The 16,230-nt window shown below is 41.5% G+C and overlaps 1 protein-coding gene across 1 annotated transcript; it reads right to left on the bottom strand.

Annotated features, from left to right (window-relative positions):
* Positions 1–2,010: 2,010 nt before the first annotated feature.
* On the bottom strand, positions 2,011–15,876 carry n4bp2 (NEDD4 binding protein 2). The gene is made up of 16 exons (XM_014980853.2): positions 15,473–15,876; positions 13,289–14,300; positions 12,090–12,214; positions 11,845–11,933; positions 11,598–11,674; positions 11,069–11,209; positions 6,798–9,196; positions 5,585–5,670; positions 5,427–5,472; positions 5,100–5,275; positions 4,883–5,007; positions 4,472–4,601; positions 4,058–4,234; positions 3,686–3,854; positions 3,174–3,297; positions 2,011–3,066 (listed from the first exon to the last, which is right to left on the bottom strand). The coding sequence occupies exons 1-16, from the start codon at positions 15,684–15,686 to the stop codon at positions 3,021–3,023; spliced, it is 5,136 nt and encodes a 1,711-aa protein (XP_014836339.1). The 5' UTR covers positions 15,687–15,876; the 3' UTR covers positions 2,011–3,020.
* Positions 15,877–16,230: the final 354 nt, after the last annotated feature.

The raw sequence follows: 16,230 nt of genomic DNA on the forward strand, positions 1-16,230 counted from the left end.
AAATGTCTTCATTATTCCAGCATGCAAGCATATAATAAATAAGAGAAACTTGAGGACTTGAGTCTACAATAAAACCACCTTATTTTCCATTTCAGATGGGGATCTTCAATGAGTCACACTTTACAGGTGTTAGGGAGCCTACTTTAAAAATATCTGATTTACCAGGGGAAAAAGTGAGTGAAGAAAAGTAAAAAAACAACAAATGTTTGAGTTACTGATTTCAGGCCACTTCTGTGTTTCCATCTGAGTGTTAGTGGCCAGCGGTAAATTTTAATAGTGGAAGAAGCTGTAAACTATTGGGGGGGGCGGAAAGCACTGTCATGTCAAATTATATTCTATAAACGGCATCCAACCTTTTAATGCTACATAATAAATAGTTTGTTGTTCCAGTAATATAGACTTGGTGCATCTAAGTAGCTGTGCTATGTGTAAAAGGTCCAGAAAACAATCAAAACAGGACTGAAAATGCATTTCTGGGTGCCGTTTTTCCTCTCCTCAATATTGTTCGTCTCAGTTATATGTTTCAAAGAGGGAGACAAGTTGCAGCACAATTAGATTGTGAAACTGTCATTGAAGTAAAAGAAAACTGATTTACAAAATTGCTAAATTTACTTTACTGTTGTTTGTGTAAAGGTGAATTACTGTCATCTACTGGATTATTGAGGTACTGCACAAAGAGAGCTGTATTTATATTATAGCCGAATATCAAGTCCTAAAGTTAATTTACACTTTTACTTAAAGTGTGTATGAAAAGTAACCGTGAACATTACATGTACAAGTTAAAATCACTAGGAAGTGTCATTTTCCTGTGAGTTCATGCAGTAGTCGCTATAATGCTCTTGCAGCACACAGTGAGATGTGTCTTTGCTATCCTCAGTTTTGCTGACATCTGTCACATTTTAAATTACATACCTCAATGTAGAACTTTAATAATGTACTTTGCAAATTGAAAGGTTTGTATTAAGCCAAGTCAAAAAATAAAAAAAGGATTTAAAGTAACCTGGTGACTCCATAATGTCACTCTTTTTGCTGAAGATCTCAAACTGTGACCTTGTGGAGAGATATTCATTTTGTGCTTAACATCTTGCATGGTGCCAAGATTAACATGGATGCTCAATCAACTTTGCCTGTCACAACCTTTACAAATGTTAACTTTTGCTGTAACTTTGTAACTGTTTAATTGTAGCCTTTTTCAGTCCAACTCCATTGACATCTTCTCTCGTCTTTCCCGTCTTAAAAAGTAGTTAAGGGAAATGGGCCTCCATTTCACCCAATATTTTTAATCCAGGCAAACTGAAAAGCATGTGTTACATGTATAATAATTATAATAATTAGGGGTTCCTATGGTAGTGGCATGGGTTTTGTTTTGTAAACTTTTAACGTGTGATCTTCATGCCATTGGAAGCAAAACTAAGATAAAGATTATTTTTTTAAATCTACTTTTAGTGTGAGACTACTGTGCTGCATGTTCTCTTGCCTTTCGCATTTACAAAAGTAGACAAATTGGCTTTGTGTTATACCAAGGGGAAACAGGAATTCAATGATTAAAACAATATATACATTATAAATGCTTCAGTGATATTTTTTGTTTGGAGTGCCAATAACAAAATGTACCCAAGCCAATAAGACTGGCATGGGTAAAAAAAAATTCAAATATTTTTTGCCTTGACTTTTTAAGCCTAAGTGAATTTTTATTTGATATTTTCAGTGGAATTTCACCATTGCATGTTTCCTCGTCTTTCCTGTTTTAAAGAGCAGCTTGGATAGAGGGTCTGTGTCACATTGTACTTATAAATAATAAGTAATTTACTACATGTAGTTTAAGTGATTTGGTAGCACCACCAACAGCTATGGGACTAATGATTTTTGCACTTTGTGTGACAAACTGCAGTAAAAGATTTCGCATCTTTACAAGGGGTGCCGATAATTGTGGAAGGCCCTGTTGCTTAACAGAAACCCTCTGAAAGAAGAATTCAATCGAACACGTCCAGAAATGAAAACACATACAAGTACATGTAAACAAATAGATTTATTTCACAAACATCATGCTCTGTAAAATTGTATAGACACATTGGCTAAAAAATACATTCTTCTTTAGATTTAGTGTGCTTACAGTAATATATATATACAAACACCAAAGTGAACTGCTTTTAGAAAAATAAGAAGGCAATTTAACTTCTGAAAACTAAAAATAGCATCCTCTGGAAGACAGCTGGTATGACATTTGGCAAAAGACATTTTAAAAACTACAAGGAATGAGCTGGAAACGGCCGACACACCGGGTCACCTGAGATTGAGTGTTAGCAAGCTAACCTTTCTCACAAATATAAAAACGTTCTGTTAAGGAGGCAGCTGCCTTCAGAAGCAACAGCAGAGATTGCTCAATCCGTTTCGTAGAGCCGGATCTGTGAAGCTTAAAACACAGCATGTGGCGTCTGTAAGACTGTAATCAAGAGGAAAAGCTCTGTCTTCTTTAAAGCCGCCGACTTTGTAAAAACCATGTAAAAGGACATAAAGTTTAAGGCATTAACTGTGTCTCAAAAACGTGTTAAATCAACACTGCAAGGGAAGCCTCCATTATGCACAAAGCATCATAGCTGATTTAAAGGTGGGCAAAACATGAACAGTAGAGTTCAAACATGACTCCGCGGAGTCTGAAAACTTCAAAATCCGATCATCTAAAACATATAAGGAGGTAAAAAATACACCATAGAAAAATTTTATAATAAAATGTAAATGTAAAATTTGTCAGTAAAATGTAAACCATTTTACTGACAAATAACCTATTTCTGTTCAACAATGGAGTCCCTTCACATAAGGTGACAAGGATTAAAAGTATTTTCAGTAAATATATGACGTTTTGTCTTTTTAGTAGGTGCAGGACTGACGAAGAGGGGTATTTGTATCAAAGGAATACAAATATTTACTGAGCTTTTACCCACTATATAAACTGCAGCACTGAAAAACGAGAGCGAGAGATGAAGAGAGTTCTGGTTCGCAGCAGCAGAAAGCGGGTCTTTTCACTTCAAAGAGACCAACACGAGGCCTGGCTTTGGCTCGCTGAACCTGACAGAAACACACACGGGAGAAGCTATGGTTGAAGACTAACGTCTCTCTTCCTTTTGCGTGATTTTGTGTGTGTGTGTGTGTGTGTCGTGTGAGTGCATCCGTACCTGTAGTGCTTGTTGGTGAGGTAGTCTATGACAGCGGGCCGGATGCGGGCCACTCCCCCCTGGCTGTGGTTCCCTCTTCCTGTGATGACAGAGAGCTGAGGTTGACACAGACCCTGCTCGCACTCTGTTCACAAAGAGGCCAAAGAGAAAGAAAACACACAAAATGCAGTTAACAGGAGCACGCTTGCACCACAGTGTAGTCGAAACTGTAGAGCAGGGACTTAATATTAAGATTTAATGATTAAAAATATTCTTTTTATAACCGTATTTTATGCAAATGCAATAAATCATTCGAATTCTCTCGGTACCTTTTTGTACAGATTGCTACTCCTGAAATCTTTGTGCTATTTCAAAGGTAAAAATTTCATGATACATTTTCAAAAATTTACTTTTCTAAAATGGTTTTTCCTAAAAGGAAAAAAAAAGCAATATTTCAGATCATTCACACGCTTTCTACTCCTTCCTACTGTCAGCTGGAAATCCCATCCAAGCTTTCATAACACTGGTCTAACCTGCAGTTTTTTCCTGCAGGACCTGAGCCAGGTGCTCTAAGGCCTCGTTGACATGCAGCCCATGAAGGTCCAGGATGTTTCTGGGCAGCAGGGACGAGTTGACTCTTTCAAATATCTGCACCGCTGCTCTGTGATTGGCCTCACGCATCCGCTGGCCGTGCAAGTGTCCCTAAGGCAAGAGCAGATAAGAAACGGGAAGTAGATAAAAATGTTACTCTCAGGTGGTTAGTTCAATGATTACAAACATTTTCATTTGTGAAATATATATATATATATATATATATATATATATATATATATATATATATATATATATATATATATATATATATATATATATATATATATATATATATATATATTTTCGTTTACCTGCTGTGCGTAAAACGAAGCCACTTCTTTGCGGCCCTGCCTGAAAGCTTCTGCAGCCTTCGCAAAGTTCTCAAGCTGGCGCCTCCTCTGAAGGTTGGCCTCAGCCCTGAAGTCTTCGTACTCTGGATCGTCTGTATCCTGATAGTTGGAAACAGCAGACTCCAATGGCTTCTGCTTCTGTGTGGATGAAGCAAAAACAGAAGGGAGGCTTTTTATGGGATAATTTAAGGAATGAATAGGTGTAAAGTAGCTTATAATGAAATTCAATAAATTAAACCAAGACAAATAACTATAAATGTATATTTTTGTCTTCAGGGGGTTTGTTTGTTTTCTAACAAGCCTCTAAAGAGCCAAATCAAAATAAAAAAAGGGAAAGATGCTCATAAAAAGCTTTTGAATAGAAGGAATTTGCACCTTTTCCCTTTCCTTGCTGGCTGCTCTGTGCTGGTCCGACCGAGGAGCTTCCACTGCAACAACCGTCTTCACAGGTTCCTCCTCGTTGAGAAGAGAGCGTAGAAACAGCTCAGTCTGGGTCAGACTGTAACTGTGCAAATAAAAAAACATAAAAAAAAAAAAAAAAACACATGACTTCACAGCAGTTACACAGCAGTAGCTTGGTGGAATACCAGAAATGCTGTTTGTCCTCTATGATTGTAAAACTTGATTACTAAAATAATTGTCAGTTGCAGACCTACATGAGAATAAATGGCAAGGAACATAAAGAGTAAAAGCAGCTGAACAATGACTATGTCTTTAAAAGAGAAAGAGCCAACAGTTTACATGATGTTACCATTGCACAACAGGATGAACATAGTCTTTTCATACTTGTGATCTCTGAAAATGTCCTGAAGAAAATGCTTGTCGATTGTGGGGAAAAGTTCATAAAGTTGCTTCTCTTTCAACAACGAAGCTCCATCCCGGCGGTGGAGGTCAACGCGACTCTGTCTGGTCTGAAAGAAAGGCGGCCGGAGAGAGTTAATGGAAACGAGAAGGAACAACCGTAGGGTCACATGTCACAAACGCCTTTGTGGTGTTGTGATACCTTCTGCATGTTCGCCTGCAGAGCTTGCTCCTCTTTGATGATGTCTCTAAGAGAGACGTGTGGACGGGAGACGTTCCAGTGATCCATAAACGGGATCCGAGCGCTGGCGTCTGGCTGGCCGGCCAGTGGCATGTCGCCATTTTTGCTCGTCAGGGAACTACCCGGATGTGTCCGCTCTTGTGGAACACATAAGCAATTTAAAAAAATCCACATTTAAGAGCCATAAAAAAAAAACTATACTAAGCCTGCAAAAGGCTAGCAGGTACATTTTTTTGTGTTTGGAGTTTGTTTGCTGCTTTAAAATAATTGCATTTTTCTGCTACTTACTTTCCTCGAGCAGCTGGAAAGACAGAGCTGCTTGTCTTTGTCTTTCCTGAAAAATAAAGTACATTTATTAAAAGGGAAACAGATGCACAATGGTAGACCTCGACAGAAGTGCTGGTGTTTTTTTTTTGTTTTTTTTTTTCTGTGAGATTTAATCTAACCTGGATAGTTTCTTTCCACTTTTGGTAGAGAAGTTTAGCCAGATTGAGATCCATCAGCACAGCAAAGTCATCCGCTGAACACGTGCCTAAAGGACAACCAATAAGATGCAATGGGGTTTAATGTGGCAGATACACACAACGCTGCACATAGTTGTAGTATACATGGTTTTCATAATTATGGAATTAAAACTATGACAAAAGTGTGCATTTGCATTCATCTCCCCTCGAGTTAAAACTTTGACTGACCACAGTAAATTTGCACCTTTTACTGATATTTTTGACATTCATCTTTGCAAAGTAGATCCTGCTCAGTCAAACTGGGTGTAGAGTGTCTCTGAAAATCACATTTCAAAGATTCTCAACAGTATTTAGATCTGGATGTTGACTGGGCTATCCTAACATATGAATATGGTTTCCTCTAAACCATTTAATTGTAACTCTTTTTGTTTTGGTCGCTGAACCCAATAGGAAGCTAATTTCCAGTATTTTACAGCAACTAGGTTTCATTGTCTGTAACTCCGTCTATATCCATGTTTCACTTTAGGGATGCTGTGTTCAAGGTTGAGCTGAATGATATCAGGAAAGCATTTATGATTTTATCAGCTAGAAACAACACATATGGCTCTTTTCTGTAGTTCAATCCATTTTTTGAGGTTTATCTCAGCAACGATAATTACACATCTGGTTGCTCAGTCATAAGCCAACCAAATGGAAAACTTTAGTTTTGGCGTGCAGAGTGTGAACGGATAGTACTCCACGTACAATAACGGATTACATTTCCTTTGATGCTACAGTGACAACTGCAATTTGAAATATTGTGCAGCTCTAGTTGCAGGTGCTGCACTGTGTCAGTTTCACATGTAGGTCTTAAGTTCAGTCTTGGTCTCAACTGACCAGATAAACTTCTTCCACATGTTTAAGTAATCGCTTTCTTCTTGCCACTCTTCAATGGGGGACAAATTTGTTGAGTGCATTGATATTAGTTGTCCTGCCAACAGATTCTATTACCTGAGCTGTGGATCTCTGCAGCTCCTACAGAGTTAATATGAGCTTCTTGAATGTTTACCAGAGTACAAATGCACACCACATTTTTCATATTTTTATTATCAACATGTTTCATGGGATATGAGTGCTTTTGGATGTCACGGGTACTCTTATCCTGCGGTTATTTCAGCTGAGAGTAAGCAGAACGAGCTCCCTGCATGTAAATTACCTGGGTCTACTCCGACAGGGCCGAACAGCTCCGTTAGCTGCAGTGCCAGCTCCGTGGAGAGTTTCAGCTCCACGGTTTGGATGTTCAGATGTTGGCTTTGCCTCTCTGCTTTCCTCTGACTTTGTTCTCTTTCCATCTCTTCCAACTCAGCCTGCAGAAGCCGGTTGATCTCATCCATGCTCGCGATATCGTCAGTGGTTTCAGTTTCAAAGTTTAAGATGTCTTCGCTCCCGCCCCAAGCTCCGTCTTCGAAATCAGCTTCTGCGACCAGGAGGTCGGCGTCGGAGCTGCGCTCTAGTTCGACTGCTTCAGGAGGGGGCGGTTCTGTCTGAGGAACTGGTTCTTGGTCAGAAGCTGGTTCTGATTGCTCATCGACTATAGCTGAAACCGATTTCCCTCCAAATGGTATGTCGGTGTTTTTGTTACCTTCGTTTGACGCCCTTTCTGTCTCATGTGTCAACTCCTGTGCTGCTTCTTTAGCCCCAGTTTGTTCTCCTTTAGACTCACCCTCCCTTACTGGTTCCAGACATTCACCAGTATCTGAAACCTCACTCAAAGATTCAGCTCTGCTGGACAGTTGGATGTCATCACAATCTTCATCCCGGAAGAACCTCTCTCCAGAGTCCAGCAGGAGGTTGGTGGTCCATTCCAAGTCTTGGCTGCATTTGTCATACAGATCCTCTAAGGTATCGAAACTGACGAGTTTAAAATGGCGGCTGAGGATGCGTAAGCTCTCCAGCCGATTCTGAGTCACCCCAAGCTCCTTCTCCTCCAGCTGGGTGCCCTTCTCGTGCACCACCCGGTACGGCACCTCCATGAGGCTGGATGAGTTTGCAGCAGCTGGCGTGGAGGATAGCCACGGCACAAAACGAGAAGAGTTTCCTTCCAACACCCGGACGTCGCCGGAGTGTCCGCTGGCAACCACAACGGCGCCATCAGAGCCTTGGCAACGGTTGAGACGCCAGAGAAGAGCGAAGTCCTGCGGTTCCGTCTGAGAGAAGCTGCTCGTTTCTACTGAAGCGAAGGCGGTTGGTAGCTCAGGGCAGGACGGGGAGAGCAGGTCCAGATCCGGTTTCAGATCAGAACTGATCGCTTTGGCATCAGAGTTTGTGCTTTTTTTGTTGTCCGTATTTTCAGCTGCAGGGTTTGAACAGTCTGAATCATTCATGGAAGAGTTGTGAGAGAAGGTGAGGGCCAACTTGCACTGCTTCCCAGATCTCCGACCCTGTCGCTGCTTTTTCTCCTGAGTGCTGCCACAACTTTCTGCTTCTGCAGATAACTCAGGCGCCGGACTTTCAGGACCCTCACTAACGTGTTTCATAATCGACTCGGCTCCCTGGGATCTGCGATTTTCTTTCAGATCTGCGTCTTTGTTTCCAACTTGATCGCTGCATACATCTGTTGACTCCAGTAGTTCTTTCCCAGTTTCTGAAGAATCAGAGATCCTTTCTGTGTTGGTATTTGCTTTGTTTTCACTCTCGACTCCTTCGCAACAGCCTGTGCTGTTACGCGAGTCGTTTGCCTTCCAGTCCAGGACGCAGTCAGGTAAGCCAGCTTTGCTCCGGTTTTGCTGCCTCTCTTCGGTTTTGTTAACTTCTTCCACCTTGCCACCTTCATCCTGTTTCTCAATCTCTTCCCCAGAGCTGGGAGAGAGAGAGCAGGATGAACTCATCTGATCTGTGACCACACCGGTCTGAATAAGGTCAAGAAGCTTCTGGAACTCGGTTATATCCGGGCCTGATGTTACAATCTCTGATTTTTCATCATTGCCTATCTCCTTTCCTTGTGTCGCTGTACCCCTCTCTCCTCTCTTCACCGGGCGCTGCTGAAGAGACTCTTCAGAGGGCCAGTCTCCAACAAAACGAAGCATCTCAGAGTTCCTCTTCTCTTCTCCTTTCCCCACCACCGTCTCCTCCTCTGCTTGCTCATCTGTTGAAGTGTCCTTGTCTGATGAGTTGGTATCTTTAACGAGGTCCGCAGCCTCTGCCTTGTCAAAACCAGACCTTTTTGATCTGTCCCTCTTCACTCTTTGTGCAATAGATTCAGAGAATGCCACAGGAACTTCATCAGAGTGGTCTTCATTCATCACAGATTCCACAATGCAATCTGGGATTCTCCCTTCTCTTTTACTGGGGTTCAGTTCAGAATCCACTTGACCCGAATAAATATCCTCTGCATCAAAAGCATCTGGCCTGCTGGATTGTTTTCCTAGCAGCTGGAGGTCGAGCGACTCGGTGGATTCACAAGAAGCTTCGTCAGGCATTCCAGCGTCATCGGAGCCACTGATGGACGACACGTCGGGGAGAGAGGAATAAAGCTGAGGGTGGGAACTTTTACATTCCTCATTCAGTCTGGACCGATCTACCAGGTCTGGACAGGCCGTGTTCGCAGAGACAAGCCTACAGAAAAACAGACAAAAAAAAGATAGGATGGGATGTTGTTGATGTATGAACACAAACATACATTAATATGCTGCAAGTTTTAAAAAGATTAAATGAGATTCACAATTTATCTGCTTAAAAGAAACTGTCTTTAGTCTTCTTAATCCTTAAAGCTGCGGTGTGTAGCTTTTATACACTAGATATTGTTTTTTTACATATTTATTAAAATCATAATGTCACAATATGAGAAAAATAATCGGTGAAAAAAAAAAAAATCAAGCTCCTCCAACCTTCTCCCAGTGCTACCATCATCGGCGCCGTTTACAGAAAGCAACCAATCAGAGACAAGAGGCAGGTCTTAGTGCTGTCACTCATGCTCCTCTATCTGCTGCTCAATGTGCTAAATATGGTGCGGAAACAACTTAACGTTCCAGGAAAACTGTTTATCTGCTGTCATCGATGGCCATGCTAATTATCCTGAGCATTCGTGGCAGGCTCTGCTATCAGAAAGAAGTTGTAATGTAGCAAAGAGCAAGAGGGAGGATGTGAGCAGCATGCATGAGCATGATTGACAGCGCGAAGGTCCTCCTCCTGGCTCTGAATGGTCATTTCTGACCGAGTTGTGCATTTCTGCAAATGGCAATAGGACCACAGAAGGAAGGCAGAGGAGCTCAGTTTTTGTTTTTTTTTAAATGTGTCTTATGCTGTACTTTTAAGACATAATGACAGTTTTAACAAATATGTGAGAAAACATATTTTTCATAATATACATAGTGCAGCTTTAAGCTTTTTCACATTTGTTTTCAATCTATTTTATTGGGACTTTATGTAATAAACTATTTCACAATGATTTGTGAAAAAAAGTTGTGCATTTGTATTGCATCATTTTTACTCTGGTCATCCTGGATAAATGTGTGACCAGTTATCCTTATAAATCTTAGTCATTAAATAAAGTCCATATGTCTGTAATTTAATCTCAGTATAAATCCAGCTGATCCATGAGGGCCTCAGGGTATTTTAGAGAACACAAGAGAACAAACAGAATCATAAAGACTGAGGAACATAGCACAAAGGTCAGAGAACAGATGTGGAGAAGTTCAAAGCAGGATTTGGTTTTGAAAATTACCAAAAGCTTGAACTTTCTCATAGAGCTCAGTTCCTATCTGAAAATGAAGAGGGAATGGCCCAACTATAAGCCTGCCAAGACATGACTGTCCTAAACTGACAGCGTGGACAAGAAGAGCCATTGTCAGAGAAGCAACCAAGGGGTCCATGGCGACTCTGGAGATCCACAGCTCCAGTGGGAGAATTTGCCAACAGGGAAAATATTTGCCATGCATTTGAGTTTGGACTTAATGGCAGAGCTTAAAGAAAGCCATAAGAAACCCTCCCTGCTGCTTGGCTACAAGCCATTTATTGGAACAAAGCAAACACATGGGAAACCGAAATGTCATATCAGGTCTACATGTAAAGCTTTGTTTTACAGAAAACTAATTTTACACTTTATTTTGAACACACCATCTCCACTCCAATGCTGGAAGACTGGAGTGGGTGCTCATCTTACAAAAAGACATAAAACCAGAACTAAAGAGGAAGGACTGGGCTCAATTAAATCTTTTTAAAACCATCAATTCCTTTTAACTTTGCAATGCTACATTGAACAGGCTTGTCACATAAAATGTCTTGAAATGTGTGGCTATAATGTGACATAAGTGCAAAGTGATTTTTTTCTAAAGTAGATCTTAAGTCAAAATACTTGTTCCTTATTATTCTGAGGAAACAACAACTAACAAGTTATTTACTCATGTTCCAATCCACAATGAAAGAATATAACTTCAACGTCACATTACTTTCAAGCCAAACAGTGAAGCATTTTGAATAATTACTCACAGTGAGTGGCAGTTCTCCTGCAGAAGAGCTGGTTTAAACTCAGGCATGTGTGAGCTCATAATTGACTGAACCGTGACAAAGCGCTCGTATCCATTCAGCATCCGGCGAATTGTTTCAGCAGGTACGTTATGGGTGGTACGCCTGCAAATTAACACACACACAGATAGCAAAATTACAGAACATTCAGTGTTTCCCCCAGAAAACTTTCTAAGCCAGAAGCTCAGAGCTAGGTCAGTCATCCAGCCTCCCGCCATGATTTTGAGTTAAAAATTTTTTTAAAGTTGACAGGAAATTTGAAAATATCATTTGATGGTTATGCATTTTAGGAAGACTTGAGGATTAATACCTAAACACCAACTAAAAAGTTTAAAAAAGGCAATCATTAAAAAAAAAAAAAAAAAAAAAGACTTAATAAATTAACAATGCCAAGCCTGGTGGGGGCACAAGTAAAGCCTGGTGTCCCACCAGGCTTATAATACACTGAAGGAAACCCTGACATTGTTCTAAATGACAGACGTCTGTCTCTTACCTCTCCAGCTCTCTGGGCTTGGATTTCCACCAAGTGTCCGGCTCTTTGAACAACACCTTATAGCCGTGTTTCAGCGCCTAAAGCAGACAGCACACCTCTGATTATCTGACGTTTATGACACAGTTGTAAGTAATCCATTATTTATAAGCTTTTTTTATAATCAACTCTCCCACCTTGCGTAACCTCTTTGTCACAATGCAGTGACTGTTTGTGATTAAAAGAACAGCTTCTTTGCAAACTAACTGACCTGAACGACGTAGGGTTTCATCTCCCATCCCTGCATGTTGGTGTTATCAATGATGATGGGGTTGATGCCACGCTCAAAACTCTCCCTGGCTGTGAAACACAATTTCCATTTGCAAAACAGGAAAAATAGAAACTAGGGTAAAAAATACCAAACCAAAACAAAAAAAAAACAAAAAAACAGCTCACATTCAATCAAAAGACGTACAAAGTGTTGTACTTTATATTAATGTGCATGTGAATGTTGACCTCGTTTGTGGTTCCACTCGTGGGCCTCCCCCAGGACCATGGGGTCAAACTGGTACCTTCCACCACGGCTGAAAAAGTCATCAGTGGTAAGAACGACTCCGCCCGGGTTATGCTCCAACAAGGCCCTGCAAAGACGCACGTAGCCATGGCTGATGCAACATTCAAGTGACTCCTGCAGCAGAAATTCACCAATTCACCAGTCCAAGTAAGCAGCTAAGCTGGTGTGTGTTTTGCTGATAATATCAATCTTAGTCACTTCTGGGTTCAGACATGGGTTCAGCAAAAGCCAAAACTGTACAAAAGATATATACATTTTAAGTTTACGATATTTGTCTGCAAATATGTTCTACCCAGAACTTCATAGTTTCAGCTTCAGGCTTAAATTGTCTGAAAAAAATCTCCTGTTAAGCAATTTTTACTGCCCAATTATTAAATCAGTTAATCCAAAAATTATACAGATTAGCCCTACAATGCATTGATGTTAAAACCAAGCAGAAAGGACTGGACTTTCCACATGTTGATGTGAGAAGTATTTGTTTAGCTTATATACATCCTTTGCCTCAGCTGAAGCTGTCATATTGCATTTTATGCTATAAAATGTTTTTTTCTTTAATTATTTGCTCATTTCCGGGTCAGCAAAAAGAATGGTTAAGGTAACCTTCTATACCAGCTAATGTAACCTTACATACTCAAGAAGGTATACGAGGTGAGGTCATCGAACGCTTGAGTCAGTAAATTCCTGGATTGTCTCACTGCATTGCTCTCTGCCTGTAGGTTATGTCTGACTGAATAATTGTCCCTGCTTGAGCCCTGATGGTTCTAGAAGATAGTTTTCTTCTTGTCACCAGTTTTTCCACTGAGTTTTCTGAAGAACAGGTTTTGTTCCAGAAAGCCAGAAGAACAGAGGTGAAGAAAATCAGCTTTATGTCCGCTGATAGCAAGGGAACTTGTAGGTTAAAATAAATAAATCTGTCATTTTCTAAAATTCTCATCTGAGGTGCCAAAAAAGCAAGGAATCTATGTTTAACTTACGTTATAATGTGAGAATCTGATTTATTGGTACAGAGCACAAGAGGCAAGACAATACACTGTCATAGTTTCAGTTAATAGCTCTGGGTCAATAGCAGTAATTACAAAAAAAAAACACACACACACATACAACTACAGTGACTACAGTCAGAGTATCACAGCATGTTTACCTTGCCAGGGTCGACTTGCCAGAGCCTGGAGCACCACGAAGCAGCACAAGCACCTTTCCTTGCAACTGCAGCCTGCTGTGGAGAGTAGGGGCTGGAAGGGCCCAAGACTTGGGGACAGCAGAAGGTTTGAGAGGTGACTGACTGATGGGGCCCGTGTTCAGCCAAGGGGAGGCAAGTCTGGAAGGGCTGAGCCAACAGGAGGGTCCCTGAGCCACGGGGGTGATAAAGGCCGGCCTCTGGCTTCCTTGGACCTGAGGGCAGAACGCTGGTGCACCCAAATTCCAGGATGATGACCCATAGCCATGTGGGTTGCTATTTAGTAAACTCGCTTTGGATCTTGCTCCGGTGGCTAATGAATCCGAGTATGTGGGTGCGGTCCATTCTGGAGCAGTCTTAGGCGTTTCCTGCTTTTTATACACCTGGAAAGCAGAGGGACGTCCCAACGCTGCTAGGTCCAAAGGGGGCTTAGACTTGTCTGTAGAGCTTTCTGTTGTCAGGTGTGTAAAATCCAGCACGTCCTGCAGTGTCTCCAGGACTTCATCTCCCCATGTGCTGAGCTGGTTCAGGGGAGAGGAAACTCCAGACCGATCCTCCGCCTGTCCACCCGACAGGGATGGCTGGGTGGGAAAGCGCTCCTTGGATGCAGCTTCCATGCTGCTCTGAAGCAGCTCAGGGAGCGCCTGCTGAGGAACAGGAGGAGGAGGGAATAAAGGGAGAGACGATGACACGTTGCCAGGCGCCTCGTCCTTGACATCTCGCTGCTCAGTTAGCGTCTCCAGCTCTCGATCGATGAGCAGGTCCAGGTCCTCCGTCAGCAGGTTTGCAGACGGAGGGGAGGAGGAGTGATGTGCCGTCCCACCAAAGGGATGTCCATCGTGATTCGGTTGGGAAAAATGATGCGGGCTGAGCAACGCTGCAGCAGTGCGCTCGAAGCCAGAGACAGGAGGAGGTTGTGGGGTCACGCCTTCAGCTGCATCAGACAGCTCCAGCAGAGAGTCCATTGCATTTTCAACTAAGGCAGACGCGGATACAAATATTAGTGAAGGAGTAAATGTTGACTCCAGTTGCTAAATAACACAAACAATAAAACTTGTGCTCTTATTCCCAACTCTACCAAATTTATTTGGAAACACTGTACACCAAACGCAAATGCTACCAAATTAGTATGTTAGAGAATAACCTTATTGCTGCAATTTATTTCAACCAATTGCCTTCCTAAACCCTTCATCCTGAGTGCTACTGATTAGATAAAACTGCAAAGTGCAGTCACTTTGCAGTGACAAAAGAATTACATTTGATTCTACATAGGATATAAGGATTTCTTGTTGCTTTTAATTAAAAAAACAAGTTGTGTTAAATGCAGGTAAACTTTGCCCTGATCATTGACTTGCTGGTCAGAAATTAAATTTTCAGCTCTTCCAATCTGTCAATTAACCTCCACCACATCACCTCTCTTTGCTCTACAGGTTTTTATTATGTTAAGAAGAGTCAGTCTCCTGTTTATAGTATTAATAATGTGTTATGATTGCTACGTCACAAAATATTGTGTAAAAATGTTCAAGTCCATCTTGTCTTTACCTGGAATACCTATGCCTAAGAAAGAAAAATAAAATTTAAATGGCTCAGATCAGTATCAAAGTGTTTAAATTTTATAGAAAACAGAAATTTGCCACAAAATTCTGATGTTTGTCTCTAGTTAAATGTACAGTCCACAACGATCAAGAATAGACAACGTTAAACAGAGTTCTGTGTTCTTGTTGTTATACTTAATAGTCAATGGTCTGAAGATCCCAAACAGAATGATGCCCAAGGCCCCATAAAACCTTGGGCATAATATTTACAAGTAAATTCTGCTTAATAAACACTAAATATTGCTTTTGGCGGACTGTCAAGATGCGTCATTCATATTCTAGTGACGCGGTAGTATTTATGTAGCTTCTAGTGGCAACAGGTGGAAGAGGGAGCATGGGTTTAATGAACTTACTGCAGCTGGAGTTTAGGCTGTAATTTATTACATCACTGACCTTGTACTATCATGAGAAAGGACCAGTTAGTAATGTTGTGTTTGTACGCTTCAACCTACCACTACTACTACTTAAGTCTTAATCGGCAAGCTAACTGGTTAGCCCAGTTACAACCTGAACCAGCAGGTCGGACAGCGAAGGTTCCGTGTGTTTTTAGTACCTTTAAAGTCGCACTCAGAGAGCACGATGTGTATAACCTCTGGGTCCAGATGTGAAAACATCTCTTGCATTCTTTTAAGGATGTTCTCCTTTTCGGCGCTGCTCTGGTGGAAGTCATATCTCTGAGGTGGTGGGTAGCCCGCGGGTCGTCCTCCCTCGGGTGGCCCGTTGGGCTGCCTGGCTGGGCTCTGGCCGTTTTTCTTTTTCCGAGGCATACCTTAGCCGAGCTACTGCCACCGACTGCTCTCATTAGCTGCTAGAACAGCTAACGAGAGATCGGGGAGTCACAGGAGACAGGCTCGAAGGTGAAAACATGCTACAGCCATATACACTGGAGTGCAGAAAATCAAGGTTTTGGTCCCCAACAGCACTCCAAGTGGTGGAAGTAGCTACGTCGGAAATGACAACTTCTTGGGTGCATATCTGGAATGGCTGTAAATAGTGACTTCAAAATAAAAGCTGGTCTCGCCTTTCTTTTCTTTCCTTTCGTTGCTCAGCGTGTAAGGGACCAAGAGGCCACTAAAACACTCAATGAAAACTACAGTGACAAATATGTCCGTCACTGGAAGTGGAAAAACATCGTCAGTGAACAATTGAGAACCCCTCCTAAATGGGTTCTTCTAAAACAAAGAGCATATGTTTTAAAAAAGGTTATTACCACAAATGCAAAATATGCATTCCATAAAGTACATGACAAATCACGTCATTGGATGCATTCAATAACAGTCAGCCGGGGAATAACCCGGGGGCGTTTCATTC

The sequence above is a fragment of the Poecilia mexicana genome, unplaced genomic scaffold (assembly GCF_051168715.1).
Source record: "Poecilia mexicana isolate PSO_F unplaced genomic scaffold, ASM5116871v1 scaffold_1, whole genome shotgun sequence".
NCBI lineage: Eukaryota > Metazoa > Chordata > Actinopteri > Cyprinodontiformes > Poeciliidae > Poecilia > Poecilia mexicana.